A 16,115-nucleotide genomic window follows, 5' to 3' on the forward strand; every position below is an offset into this window, starting at 1 on the left:
TACAAGTAAAAGTCCTGCATTCAAAACTTACTTAAGTAAGGTACTAAAGTATTGGCATCAGAATGTACTTAAAGTATCAAATGTACTCATTATGCAGAATGGCCCCACTCAGATTGTTATATTCTAAATATATTATTAGATTATTTGGATTGATGCATTTATGTAAGCAATTTCCTCAAGATGGGGCTCATTTTAATTACCTAATATACTTTTATGAGGTTTAATTAAAAAAAAAGAAAACAACATCTAATCACTTTAAATTGATCATGTATTTAATTTCAAAAGTAACTAAAGCTACCTTTTAGTGTAAACCTAGTTCTGTGGAGTAACACCTTGTAGTTTCATGACCCTGCCAGCATTCTGGAACTATTTGTTCCAGAACTCAGACAACTCAGAAAGTAAGCCAATAGCTTTGCATCCACTAAGCTACTGGCAAGTATGTCATACAACTTAATGTCCATAATCACAAACTATCCATTTCAATCTTCTTTATTGCTTACCTAAGCAGGGCTTGAAGACCTCTGGCACGGTGCCGGAAATCCGGCTCGGGATTTTTTTGGTGTTTTTTTTTTATATTTTTTTAAATTATGTTTAAAAAAAAAAAAAAAAACACCAAAAACCTTTAGTTAGTTAGAACTGGATATGACAGCGGAGGGCAGCATTACGGTGGATATCGTATAGCCTGCCGGAGAAGAAGAGGGCGGCTCATCAGCGAGCGTGCTTTATTCCCATGTCATTAGTATTTCTCTAGAAGGTGACTGGAGACAAATCCAGCGACTCCTTCTTACTCTCTTTTTAACGAGATTATTATGCACAGTGTCTCCGCTGATCATAAACATTGTGATCGTGAATTAAGCCGGCCGCCGGCTCGTTAAGAAGAGCTGCCGTTAGCGACAGTCAGCTCTGTAGCAGTACAGTTAGCGCGTAGGCCTACCGTTAATTCACGATCACTATGTTTATGACCAGCGGAGACACTGTGCATAATAATTAGCCATGCTGCTTTGTTTAGAGTCTCTAAATCGCTCTGGGGGCTAAGTTGTTGTGGAGACACGCAGAGTGAGCGGACTTTTGAGAGGGTGTGGCATGAGACTTTCCCGGTGGTAGTCGGTTATACGGTCCGTGTGTGCGCTCTCCCACACATCAACCTTACTGGGGATCTCCACCAGGCGCGGAACGGCTCCGCCACGGGTTTGCTCCGTCCTCTGCCCGGCGTCAGTTCCCACCGGGCGCGGAACGGCAGCGTAGCGAGCCAGCCATATACACCTGAGATAACGGGAACACGCGATAATCCTGAACGTAAGGGAGACCGCGAGATCCCGTGATAAACTGTGTATAAGGTAAACAGCAACAACAACAACAAACAGCTTACTTTGCTTCTCTGACGTAGAAGATCTGTTGATCTGACCATCTATCCTTATCGAAAGAATGTGTTATGTCATAAATGATTGATGCTGTTCCACTTCAACAACCCCCTTGAAACCCCCCCATGCATAAAAAGAAATTCAGGCACAGGATTTTTTTCTGCTTCAAGCCCTGCCTAAGTATACTTTTCTGTCAGCTAACTAAACTGTATGATCTTACATTTTACTCATCATACTGCACTGTGTGTGATGCCTTGACCAGAAGTCTCTAAACTCCAGTTTTCCAGTTAACCGCGAATGCCTCCATTGCCACATGCCGAACAAACGGTGTGACTGGGCATATGTGAAAGCTCTGATTTCAAATGTAATGCATGGAGGAGCATAGTAAGGTAGTTCTTTGATTTTGCTCAAATTTGCAATTTTTTAAAATGTATTTTTATAATATTTTTGACGGATACTTCTGTGGAGAGAAGAGTTTATTCAAGAGAGCAGCTTTTTTCATTGAAACTGAGCAAGTCTGGAGTCCAACATCACCCTGTTCCAGCTGACTTGAAGTCAGTGAGGTGTTTTCGCTGTTGCCGTGCTGGTGCAAAAATTAAGGCTTGGAAATGGAGTTATAAGCCTTTTCTGCCATCAGTCATCATGGGGAATGTCAACTATCTGCTTAACAAGACTGATGAACTGGAGATATTGGTAAAGACTCAGAAAGTATACCAGGAGTGTAGTCTCTTGTGTTTTACGGAAATGTGGTTGAATCAAAACATCTCAGACTCCCACTTGGATCTACCTGGCTTCACTCTCATAAGATCAGACAGATATGCTGTTAGGATGCTAAAGCTAGTGGCAAGAAGAAAGGTGGGGGCTTGGCTTTATTTGTGAACCAGAGATGGTGCAGTCCTGCACATGTTACTGTCAAGGAAAAGATGTGCTGTCCAGACATTGAATTATTGGCAGTAAATTTGAGACCATATTATGTACCAAGAGAGTTCAGTCATATCATAAAAATACTTGTGTACATTCCACACAAGGCAACTGCTGAAGTTCCATGTGAAGTTCTACATGACCTTGTTGCTAGGATACAGACTAAACATCCAGAAGCATTCTTGATCATATCAGGGGATTTCAATCAAGTTTACCTCTCCTCCCACCTGACTGGATTTACACATTTTGTTAATTTTCCACCAGAGAAAATAAAACCCTTGATCTGCTGTATGTTGATGTCAAAGAAGCTGAGAGAGCTCCTGCCTTGCCCCCAATTGGATATAAGATCACAACTTAGTTCTTCTGGAGACTTCTTACAAACCCTGTGTGTGGAGGCAGCCTCCAACTAAACTCACAGTCAGGAAATAGACACCAGATGCTACTGAGGCTCTAAAGGACTGCTTTGAATGTACAGACTGGAATGTGTTGCTGGAAACAGAGGAGAACAATATGGACATTGCCAGGCAGGTTGACTGCTTTACTGATTACATAAACTTTTGTAGAGACAGTCATACCCACTAGGACTGTACGCTGTTTCCACAATAACAAAGCTTGGATTACATTTTACATTTACATTCAGTCATTTAGCAGACGCTTTTATCCAAAATGACTTACAGGAAGAAAAAAGCAAACAATCAAGGTATAGTGCAGTAACTAGTAAGATTACTGGTGATTTAAAGGCAATCCTCAATGAGAAGAAGGCAGCTTTTAGAGATGGTGACAGAACATGGTTCAAACAAGTATAATATAAGTTGAAGAAGAGACTAAAGATGGCAAAGGTGGAATACAAGAAAAATTGGAGAGAAATAGACAGAACAGCAACATCAGTGAAATGTGGCGAGGAATCAACACCATCTCTGGTTACAACAACAAGAAAAGACAGCTAGTGGCGGGTGATGTTGAAAGTTCTTCAATAGATTCAGTACAGCAGTCTCACCCAATGCCAATGCTGCTTCTCCTCCTCCTCTTCAACATGTGTACATCTCCAAAGCAGCAGATGGGAGTAAGGTTGGAACTCTTTGCTCTGGGAAGGCTGCTGGCCCAGATGGTGTGTGTCCAAGGCTGCTCAAAGACTGTGCTGCCCAACTGTGTCAACCTCTCCACAAGATCTTCAACCTCAGTCTACAGTTGGGGCGTGTGGCGGCACTGTGGAAGATTTCCTGTGTTGTATCGGTACCAAAAATAAAATGTCCAGCTCAACTTGACTACAGACCAGTAGCCCTCACTTACATCATGAAGACCTTGGAGCGTCTGATTCTACGCCTACTGAGAGCTGAAGTCAAAGATAAACTCGACCCCCTGCAGTTTGCATACAAACAACACATCGGAGTGAACGATGGTGTCCTCTACATGCTTCACCGTGCCGTGTGGTAGAGTCATATGACCACGGTGTTGCGGTTACTGTCACAGCTGAACACAGTTCTCTTGCCAGCTCACCCGGCTCCGCTTCAGGCACAGCACATCCTCCCTCCAGCAGTCCAAAGCTCCTGTGCTAAACTAACATTCCTGTTTCACCATAATCACCAATTATCATCTCAACTTCGTATGAACTTTTATGAAGTTTTTTATTCCATTTTACAGCTTCCTTCAGGTTCTAGGTATTATTTTCACTGCTCCTAGTTTGGACCGAGATTGCACGCTGGGAAAAAAAGAGATTAGCTCTTCTGAATGTTGATTGGCTGCTTTGAATTCCCAGCTCATGTGTTGCTGTAGTCAGACTTGATATTATTGATAGTGAGATGAGGGAGCAGTCACTGTGTTAAGGGTGGAGGTACACAACAGGTGACAATACAACATTTTCTATCCATCATGGATAATGTCTCTCTAATAACGTTGTTTGTTCTTTCAGGTTTCAATGAAACAAAGGATTTCCAAATTGTTCTCTTCATTCTCACTTTACTGTGTTACTGTTTCATTGTGCTGGTAAATGTTTGCCTTATTGTCACCATCATGTTGGATAAAAACCTGCATGAACCAATGTATATTCTACTTTGCACTTTCTGCATGAATGGACTTTATGGGACGGCAGGTTTCTACCCCAAGTTTCTGTGGGATCTGCTTTCTCCTGTTCATGTTATCTCTTATTCTGGATGCCTGGTTCAGGCTCTGGTTATGTACTCGTTTGCCTGCAGTGATCTGTCTATTCTTGCAGTCATGGCGTATGACAGATATGTGGCTATATGTCGACCCCTGGAGTACCACTCTGTCATGTCAAAGCAACAAGTCTTAAAGTTAGTCTGTTTCTCCTGGTTGACACCTTTTTGTGTCATAGGCACAAATATTTTTCTGACCTCTAGATTAAAGTTATGCAGCCAATTTATTACCAGACTTTTTTGTGTGAATTGGGTTATTGTCAAACTTGCCTGTTTCCCAGCTGACACTGTTGTTAACGGCATAGTTGCATATATTACAATAGTCATGTACATCGTTATTGGCTGTTTTATATTTTGGTCTTACATGTATCTTATCAAAACATGTGTGAATTCTTTAGAAAACAGGAAAAAGTTCATGCAAACATGTGTGCCACATTTAACTGCTGTGCTCACTTTTCTTGTGACCATATTTTTTGATCTCATGAATATGCGATTTTCTTCAAAAGGTTTACCTCAAACCTTTCAAAACTTTGTTTCAATAGAATTTCTTGTAATTCCTCCAATTATGAATCCTCTCATATATGGTTTTAAGTTGACCAAAATTAGAAACAGAATTCTGGGTGTTATTACTTTTAAAAGCAAATATTAAGTTCATTACATGAATAACCAGCTGTTGGCTGTTTTCAATATCAAATGTAATATCAGATTAATGAGTAGAATAGTGTTTTTTATCATCAAGATTTACAATGGTGAATCATTGGCCTCTTTTGTATTTGGAAGTTTTCTAAAATGCTAAAATGGTGACACTCTATAACATGAACTTTCATAAGGATTTTCTTTTGTTTATTAACATTATTTACATTTAGCCGAGTCTAGTTAAATGTACAGTGATACATATTGTTGAACATGTGAATGCACATGTCAGATAAATCTCATAAAGACAATGCTTTACTCTTTCATTCACACTCTGTGACCACTTGTAAGTGTTCCTGTATTCAGGAATAAAATAACTGAAATGAAACCTGAAATGTTCATCATCCATTTCATGCAAATTCAAGGCCATTGACCTGCTTGTTATTAGGGCATCGGGGCAATGGCACCGAGCACTGGTCTCATACAGCAATAGCTGTCGGGACCAGTGCTCGGGGCGAAGCCTACAACTTGAAGAGTTGCAGGACAAATTATATATCAAAACGTGCGGTTTGATCAGGATCGGTGTGCTATTACTTTTCTCTACAGAATATGAATTTTTCGCGACGTAAGTCGCAAATTCCACTCTATAGAAATAATTTATACATAGAAACGTAGGAAAATTTGTCTTATCACTCACAATCCTCTGGTAAAGCTGTCAGAGTTATAGTTTGGGCGTAGGACACACAGATGCACCATCAACACGCACCAACTGTCTCATTGGCTCCCATATTAAAAACGCAGGAAGATTTCTGAAAAAAGGGAAATTTAACAGTTTTTTTAGATCGCTGTAACAAAGCTATTTTTTCATTTTTCCGAAAAAAACAAACGTTCAGGAAGAACTCAGGCCAGAAATTCCAGTCCACCTCTGGACCTCTGTTCACCTCTGGCTGCTGTCACTCTTTCGGAACATTAACAGGTGTCAGTTAATTCTGTTGATTGCTTTAATCTGATTGCCTTTGATCTTTGATGTGATTACAGTTACAGATATACACACACACTCCTCACACATGCATACACATGCTTCAAACACACGCGTGCACACACATACACACACACACAGGTAACTTTATGTGATTTTAATTACACACACACACACACAAATTTTGAGGTTAAAGGGCATAGTTTGAAATCTCTGAAGAATCTCATCATAGTGTACACACACCGGCAGTAGCCCCCGTGGCCCTTTCACAATTTCCCCAGAGGAAATTTTCTAGTTTAACATACAATGCACCTATGATAAGAATAACAACTAAAACTAAAACAAACAGCAAATTGTGGGCAAGATGTGAATAATTCTGCTTCTGCCCTTATTGGGCTCGGCTCTGATCAGTTTTCAGTTCTCTGATGAAGCAGCTTAAGGGTGACTCTTCAACCTGTGTTTTCACTGTAAAGGTCACATTAACACACAAGGTGTGTGTGTATGCAGGTGGGAGAGAGATGCACACAGGAATGCAGATAAAGACAGAAGAGAGAGAGAACATTTTCCACATTCAAATCTCCACCTGAGGCCTCTTTTACTTTGTGGTGAGGTCAAAGTCAAATTTAAATCGCATAACATTACTACTCGCTGTCATTGTATTGACTGGCTTTTTTAAGGAAGCAAAATAGAGCCAAGTGAGGTTGGTTTCTGATACCATGAGGACCATTGTTTTGTGGTGGAATGGGTGACCTTTTAGTGTAAAACTAGTTTTGAGGAGTGAAACCTTGTAGTTTTGTGACTCTGCCAGCTCAGAGAAGTAAGCCAATAGCTTTGCATCCACTAAGCTACTGGCAAGTATTTCACACAACTTAATGTCCATAATCACAAACTATCCCTTTTAACCTCTATATTACTTACCTAAGTATACTTTTCTGTCAGCTAACTAAACTGTATGATCTTACATTGTACTCATCATACTGCACTGTGTCTGGTGGCACTCTCTGCTGTGATGATAAAAACGACACCCTGCAGTTTTGCAGTTAACCACGAATGCCTCATTTGCCAAATGCCGGACAACTCTAACAACTTGCTCTTAACTCCAGTTCAAAAATAATGCTGCTCTTTTATTTCCATGTCTTCACGTTTACATGGATCATGGCCTGTAGCTTTATAGACTTAGCCATTTCGCATATCATGTATGAAGCACCATACATGAGCTGCCCAATAAGGATTTAACATTCTCGCCTCAATTATCAAGGAAAGAAACATTTAAAAAAAATATTGGAAATATAATTCTACTGTTGTACCAAAGCAGAATTGATGTGACTGGATTGTTTATTCAAAACATTTTCTTGAGGCCTCAACTACCATTCTCCATTGGGATGTTTGTAGCCTTCAGGCTTAGCCACTGCCTGGCATGTTCAGGCAGTGGCTAAGAGTTTATTATTTCTAACCAAAATGTGGTGATGTTCAGAAATTGTGTGGCACTAATGAAACACACTGTGCTGAAAATGGTTTGAAGTCAGTCAATGTGTTGACATCTGCTGGCCAACATCTTGTACTGCATTGGTGTGAAATGATCCAAGATAAGATATCATGACACAGTGAGGACAGTCTTGATGAATCTAGAGGGAAAATAAACTTTGTCCTCGTTTCTTCTTTGCATGAATTTGTGCTCATAAACAAAATGTTAACATCCTCTGCTGTCAAACTGGGTCTACATTCAACCAACACCATTTTTACAACTGTTAGTTCTGACCAAGTCATTTGATTGGAGAGGAGGCATACAGTGAGTGCTAGTACAGCATCACTGGGCCTTGTAACGACTTGTATCTATTAGGGGCTGTATGGGCAATAATTCCTTCTTCCCCCTTAGCATACACAAAAAATACCTCACAAAAAATGTGTGTATGTGAGAGGTAAAATTGTGAATTTGAGAAGTATTTTCCTGTAAAAATGAGAGGTAAAATTGTGAATGTGAGAGGTAAAATTGTGCATGTGAGAGGTAAAATTGTGAATGTGAGAGGGAGGAATGAATAATGGCCCATACGGCCCCTCATATGCATCACTCCACTTTACAGCTGTTAAAAAGCATTTCTTACATTAAGGCTGGAGATATACTTGTTTTTCACTGACAAATTCTCGTAGACAATCTTCTGCATTGTGAATGAGATGTTATTCATGGAGGATTCTAGTCGAGGGCATACTAGAGAAGTTGCATATTAAGATCATTTACTTAATGAAATCAAGACAATAACAACAACAAAAATCCAAGTCTCCTTTTACATTATACCATGTTCCGTTTTTTTAATATACCAAATGTTACATATTCAAATCAGCAGAAAAGGCTTCAAAATAGTCATGATAAAAAGAAAACAATAATATGCTGGCTTTAATTTTATTTTAACATTATGTAAGTCGAAATTGCGAAATTAACCCTAAAAGGAAGGAAAACTGAGCTCACTCAAGACTTAGTATTGTGTAGACCAGAGAACAGACACCTGCTTTCCCCCCAAATCAGATGGAGCTGAGCTTGTGACTTCATACTGTCTTCCTGAATGGTGAGTACTCCTATGCAGCCACGACTTTTCATGTGTGTATAGCATTCATTTCTGCCGTGGTGCACAACAGATGCTACAAAAGGACACAGAGCACACAATGCAGCCATCATGTGTTAAAAGCAAGTATCTCCGGCCGAACAGTCATTACCTTAGATTGTAATTAACATTTATTAGGATTACATTACTTGTTATCAAAAACTAGTCAACAACTTTACTCACATGGCAAAACATCAAGCAAGTGCAACAACACAAGACATAGCAAGCCAGCTAATATTAGAATGCTTACAATGTCAGCAAGAGGTCCTGCTCAGTGTCTGTCAGCAGACTTTTATTTCAAGAAGCTTTCTTAAAACCAGTCCAAGATTTAGACTTGTTTGGTGGCCTCTTGTTCGGGCATTCTCCACTCACTGTGACGATAAAAACAATGACACCCTGCAGTTTTGCAGTTAACCTCTAATGCCTACATTGCCACATGCCGAACAAACACTGTGCCCAGGCATATGTGTGAAAGCTCTGATTTCAAATGTAATGCATGCTGGAATAACAGGAGATTGATTGAAACGGCTGTGATGAAAGTAATGACCTCATCACTGTGGTGGAGTCATGTGACCGCGGTGTTGCGGTTACTGAAACAGCTGAACCCAGTTCTCTTGCACCCTTACCCAGCTCTGCTTCAGGCACAACACTGACAGTCCAAAGCTCGAATCGATCTAATTCACAATTTACATAATGGTAAATGTTAAATGGATCTGCACTTATATATCGCTTTTGTAGTCGCTTTGCGACCACTCAAAGCGCTTTACACTACAGACTGCGCTCATTCACCCATTCACACACACATTCATACTGGTGGCAGAGGCTACCCTAAACGTTGCCACCTGCCACCATTGGGAATTCATTCACACACAGATGAACGCAGCATCAGGAGCAATTTGGGGTTCAGTATCTTGCTGAAGGATACTTCAACATGTAGGCTGCCATGGTCAGGGATCAAACTACAGACATGCCGATCAGTGGGTGACCGATCTACCAATTGAGCCATAGCCGCTGCCATAATCACAGGACTGAACAACATGTAATTATTAAAAGGCACTAAAATGTGTGGTAAACTGGGAATATAACTGAACAGTCACAAATCAACTCAAAAGCCACCTTTTCAAGATAGCTTATAAGACCTGAATCCCACCGCCAAACCTAAACTCTAATCTCCTTTTTTGTTTTCTGTATTTTGTATTTGTTTCAATGTGTTATGTTTAGCTACTTTGAGTACCTTTAAAAGCACTATATAAATAAAATGTATTATTATTATTATGATTATTTTATTATGATTATTATTAACGTCATATAAACTGAATTAATTATGAACAATAAATAATAATTCTAAGTTATTGAAGGTTCTATGTATTTTATGTGTTTGTCGTACAGTAGATTGCACATGGGGGAAAAAAGACAGAGAGAATAAGAAGCTCTTCTGAATGTTGATTGGCTGCTTTGAATTCCCAGCTCATGTGTTGCTGTAGTCAGACATGATATTATTGACAGTGAGATGAAGGAGCAGTCACTGTGTTTAGGGTGGAGGTACACAACAGGTGACAATACAACATTTTCTATCCATCATGGATAATGTCTCTCTAATAACGTTGTTTGTTCTTTCAGGTTTCAATGAAACAAAGGATTTCCAAATTGTTCTCTTCATTCTCTCTTTACTGTGTTACTGTGTTATTGTGCTGGTAAATGTTTGTGTTATTGTCACCATCATGTTGGATAAAAACCTGCATGAACCAATGTATATTCTACTGTGCACTTTCTGCATGAATGGACTTTATGGGACGGCAGGTTTCTACCCCAAGTTTCTGTGGGATCTGCTTTCTCCTGTTCATGTTATCTCTTATTCTGGATGCCTGGTTCAGGCTCTGGTTATGTACTCATTTGCCAGCAGTGATCTGTCTATTCTTGCAGTCATGGCATATGACAGATATGTGGCTATATGTCGACCCCTGGAGTACCACTCTGTCATGTCAAAGCAACGAGTCTTAAAGTTAGTCTGTTTCTCCTGGTTGACACCTTTTTGTGTCATAGGCACAAATATTTATCTGACATCTAGATTAAAGTTATGCAGCCAATTTATTGCCAAACTTTTTTGTGTGAATTGGGCTATTGTTAAACTTGCCTGTTTCCCAGCTGACACTGTTGTTAACGGCATAGTTGCATATATATCAATCATAATTTATATCTTTCATGGTGTTTTTATAGTTTGGTCCTATATGTATCTCATCAAAACATGTGTGAATTCTTTAGAAAACAGGAAAACGTTCATGCAAACATGTGTGCCACATCTCACTGCCGTGCTCACTTTTCTTGTGACCATATTTTTTGATCTCATGAATATGAGATTTTCATCAAGAGCTTTACCTCAAATCTTTCAAAACTTTATTTCAATAGAATTTCTTGTCATACCTCCTATTATGAATCCTCTCATATATGGTTTTAAGTTGACCAAAATTAGGAACAGAATTCTTGCTGTTTTTACTTTAAAAAGCAAATATTAGGATTATTTAAACAGTGGTGGGCCATCAGGGCCAGCAAGGCCTTCTCTGCTGGCCTAACATAACCAGAAATCATGATCATAATTATGATAAAGGTTAATTTAATTTTTAATTTTCTTTCCCTAAATATCTAAAAGTATTCATATTTCTTCATGTCATATTATGCTCATTCCAGTGCTGTTGTTTTTAGGTTAGAGTTTTTATCCAATCAGAATTCAGCTATCTTATGTTGCCAGGCTGTATGAAATCTGCCCGGGCCTTCAGAATCAACAATGCAGGCGTCTGTGCACTGTAAGTGAACGGGCAAATACAGTTGATAGATAGTTGCGATAGCCAATCAGATCACGAGTTGTGTCAGTAAGGCCCTCTAGCTGGCCTCACGTTGAACGTGACATTTACGCGTCCTGTGATTGGATATGGATACTTACTAGTTTGAGCCACGGCAGTGCTATGCAGATCAACAGAGTCACACCCGGGACTGTTAACGGTATGTAAATAATCTGCCGCATTGGCGCAGCTGTGTGGTTGTACTCAAAGCAACAGGTCACAGAAAGTCGTGATACGTCACGTTTTGACATGAAAAAGTTTTTTTTACAAAGAGACTTGTTTATTGTGTCGCTGTCGCCAAAGTATGGCCGTCTTGTTAGTGTCTTTCTGCTATTAAACTGCGATTTTGCAATGTATTGTACAATCTTGTTAAAGCTTGCATATTCTTTTTGGACTCATTTAATAAAACTTTTTGGAAAGATAATTTTAAAGACCCTTTTATTTTTAAGTTTTGACAGTGGCATACCAGATATGTTTTAATTGCTAATGCGGTATTGTTGATTTTTAAAATGCGCTGGATAATAGCCCATTTTGTACACAACTGAGGTGATGCAATGCCTAGTAGTGCTTAAGTGTGTTTCTAACTACTCTCCAGTCCTGGTGTTATAAATGCTGGCATAATGAAAGGTATTTATTGACTAAGTTGGACATCACTGAAGGCCTAAGTGTGAAATGCACCGCCTGCCACTGTATTTAAATAACATTTGACCAGTTTTTATCATCAAGATTTACAGTGATGAAATGTTGTATTTTTGTTATTTTGTTAATTTATTTTGTATTTGGAAGTTATCTAAAATGATAAAATGATGACACTCTAAAACTGGAACTTTCATAAGGATTTTCTTTTGTTTATTAACATTATTTACATTTACATTGCATCATCCTTTTTTGAAACATGACCTGCCTGATATTTAACATACAATGCACCTATGATAAGAATAAAAACTAAAACTACAAAAATGATGGGCAAGATAACTCATCAACAACAAAAATAATTTTTCTATTGAAAGAGAGAAAGAGTTATCCATAATTAAATTAAAATTAAACTCTCTCCTCAGCCAGAGGTCCGAATTTTTAATACATAGAGTTAGACAATCCCATTATCAGGATGGCAGCAAACCAAGCTTTCTACTGGCTAGCAAACTTTGCAATAATGAACGCCTGTCTGTTATACCATCAATACAATCTGAAGATGGCACAATTTTGCATGACCCTCAATTGATAAATCAGCAATTCAGAAACTTTTATCAAGAGCTGTACCAAAGTGAAATAGATGAAATGGAGGACTCAGCTGAACTTATGAACTCTTTTTTTGAGGGTCTGTGTCTACCTCAGCTTACAAAAGAGGAGAGTAAGTCCTTAGATGACATAATTACCCTAAATGAACTATTTGAATCACTAAAACAGATGAAAAGAGGCAAATCGCCGGGATTAGATGGCATCCCGCCAGAATTCTATCTTGAGTTTTGGTCGGATTTGGGACCGATTATGTTTGATATGATTGATGCATCTCTCAAGAAGGGCTTTTTCAACAGAGATGTCAATACAGCCATTATTTCACTCTTATGTAAGCCAAATAAAGACCCTACAGTTTGTGCAAGTTACAGGCCAGTATCATTGCTAAATGCTGATGTGAAATTATTTGCAAAAACTTTAGCTAATAGATTAGATTTAGTAACATCAAAGCTTATTCATCCTGATCAATCAGGTTTTGTTAAAAATAGATTAGCATCAGATAATGTGAGAAGACTACTCCATGTTATACACTCTGCACCTAATGTGTGTTCACTGCCGGCAGTATTATCAATAGACGCGGAAAAGGCGTTTGATCGTCTTGAGTGGAGCTTCCTGTGGTTTACATTAGAGCACATGGGCTTTGGTGGACAATTTATACATATGCTAAAAGTTTTGTACAATAATCCTTCAGCGATAGTATCGACTGGGAACCAGTGTTCCTCTCCGTTTTCTGTAGGCAGAGGAACTCGCCAAGGCTGCCCTCTTTCGCCGCTTTTATTTATCTTTTCACTGGAACCCCTGGCACAAAAAATTCGCCAATGTCAAAATATAGACTCTATAGTGGTTGGAAACGTGCATAATTCAATTTCATTATATGCAGATGATATTTTATTATATTTCAGTAATGTGTTTCATGATTTGCCATACAGTAATAAGATTATTTCACTATTTAGTGAATTTTCAGGATACAAAGTAAATCTGAACAAATCCGCACTTCTGTTTTTAAAAAAAAACGTTTCAGAATACTCAGATTTACACACAGAAATTCCAATTGTTTCGCAATTCAAGTACCTTGGCATTGATATTTTTTCTACACTTGACAAAATTATCAAGAAGAACTACAAACGAATAACCAATTCTGTCAAAGGGGATCTGGATGGATGGTTCAATCATAAATCACTGTCATTGTGTGGTCGAATATCAGTTGTTAATATGATGGTTTTACCTAAGATCAATTTTTTATCTTGTATGCTGCCTCTACCCTCACCTGCCCACTATTGGAATAAGATTCAGAGTGTAATATCAAAATTTTTATGGACAGGGAAACGACCAAAACTTAAAAGTACAATACTTCAACAAGGCAAACAGTTAGGGGGATTTGGACTGCCCGACTTTAATTTATATTACTTGTCATTTATGCTCTGCCCTCTTAGAAATTGGTTTTCTCAAGAGTTAAATACTCCATGGCTCAAGATTGAAAGTAATATTGCATCCCCTTATAGATTGGAAGATTTAGTATTTTGTGGTTTATCTCCCAGAGATTGCCAGTCAAAATTTGGCCCTATAATTGCTCATTCCATACAAATTTGGCAACAGGTGGAGAAATTAGCAAACTGGGAGGTGCAGTGGCATACTCAGACACCAATTTTTTGAAATAACTTATTTTGCTTGGAGAGGAAACCGATTATTTACCCTCCATGGTCTAATACAGGTGTCCACACTTTAGCTCATATTATGGACAGTAGAGGCCTAAGATCATATGAGGATCTTAAGAGTGCTTATAATTTACCTAGAACATCTTTTTATTTTTATTTACAAGTGAGAAGTGCGGTTTTAGCTTATGGAATCCCATGTAATACCTCCCCTCCTGAACATCCGCTCCTTAAGCTTTTTTGTATTAAATCTAAATCGAGGGGGTTGGTATCCACCTTATATCAAAAACTGCAAGAGGCTAAAAGTTTTCCATTGGGGGTGACCAGAGTATGGAATGTTGATTTGAAGGAGTGGAAGCAAATTATCGACTGGAAGAGAGTATGGGGAAATATTAAAGTTACGTCACGAAATTTCAATCATCAAATGCTCCATTATAAATTTATCCACAGACTCTATTTCACCCCTAGGAAACGCTGTCAACTCCATCTTTCTTCTACTCCCATCTGTCCTTTATGTAATAGCAGACAAATAGGAACTTATCTACATATGATGTGGCAATGCCCAGATGTGGAGTTTTTTTGGTCGCAAGTAGCATCCTTGATGGGAGATATAATTGGGGTTAACATACCATGTAACCCGATTATTTTACTGTTAAATGATGATTCGCAATTACTTTTTAAGTTCTCTCAGAGAAGATTGTTGTTTCTAGGTTTGACAGCAGCAAAGAAAATGTTAATACAAAGATGGAAACCGCCACATGCACTCAGTATACCTCAGTGGCTGGCCCTATTACATGACATTATTATTTTAGAATTATCTATTGCTCGATCAAATGGGGCTATAGCAGATAATATTGAGATCCTCTCTAGAGCAATGGAGAAGGTTAGGCTTAAGCTACATAGGTGAAACTGATTGGCCAACAAGGTTTGGCTCTCCAAATGGGTTGGAAGATATAAATGTTCATGTAAAATTGTATTTTTTTTTTTTTTTTTTTTTTTTTTTTTTTTTAATTGTTCTTTACGGAATATATGAACAGATAATTACATGTATTTAGTATGTATGTATGTTTTTTCTTTTTACCCTTTTTGTTTATGTTTGGGTCTTGAATATTTCATTATGTAAAGAGGAGAGGTACAACTCTTTTTTTTCTCTATTTTTTATTATTTTTTCTTTATTTTTTTTTCTTTTCTCCACATATTTCATATCTGTAGTAATTAACTAAATTGCCTGTGTAATTACTGTTATTTTTACTATTTATTTATATTTGTTATATTTAAAAAATATATATATATATATTATTACTATTATTATTATTATTATTATTATTATTATTATTATTGCTATTATTTATTTAATATTATGTTTTTATTTATTTATTTATTTTTATTTTCTCTTATTATTATTATTATTATTTTTTATTTATGACTGACTCCAGCAAAGGGAGGGGGAGGGAGTAAGCCAGAGGGGTGAGGGAGGTATGGGGGGAAGGGGGGTGGGAAGGTAGTTCAGATTTTTGTTTGTTGTTTTTCTCACATGCTGCCCACAGTGGTTTTTGATATGCTGTACAGTTGGATGTGGGGTGGGATGTGGCTGTATGTGGTTTGAAAGGAGAAGAAAATAATAAAAATTTGATCACAAAAAAAAAAAAAAAAAAAAAAAAAAAAATGATGGGCAAGATGTGAATAATTCTGCTTCTGCCCTTAATGGGCTCGGCTCCGATCAGTTTTCAGTTCTCTGATGAAGCA

General features: G+C 38.1%; 2 protein-coding genes across 2 annotated transcripts; both read left to right on the forward strand.

The window, feature by feature from the left end:
- Nucleotides 1-3,841: 3,841 nt before the first annotated feature.
- Nucleotides 3,842-5,266, forward strand: LOC131979269 (olfactory receptor 4B13-like). The gene has a single exon (XM_059343215.1). It carries the CDS (start codon nucleotides 4,152-4,154, stop codon nucleotides 5,082-5,084), a length of 933 nt encoding a protein of 310 aa, XP_059199198.1. The 5' UTR covers nucleotides 3,842-4,151; the 3' UTR covers nucleotides 5,085-5,266.
- A 4,937-nt stretch (nucleotides 5,267-10,203) lies between these two features.
- Nucleotides 10,204-11,157, forward strand: LOC131978623 (olfactory receptor 4B13-like). The gene has a single exon (XM_059342333.1). The coding sequence runs from the start codon at nucleotides 10,225-10,227 to the stop codon at nucleotides 11,155-11,157; it is 933 nt and encodes a 310-aa protein (XP_059198316.1). The 5' UTR covers nucleotides 10,204-10,224.
- The last annotated feature ends 4,958 nt before the right edge of the window (nucleotides 11,158-16,115 follow it).

The sequence above is a fragment of the Centropristis striata genome, chromosome 10 (genome assembly GCF_030273125.1).
Source record: "Centropristis striata isolate RG_2023a ecotype Rhode Island chromosome 10, C.striata_1.0, whole genome shotgun sequence".
NCBI classification, from domain to species: Eukaryota; Metazoa; Chordata; class Actinopteri; order Perciformes; family Serranidae; genus Centropristis; species Centropristis striata.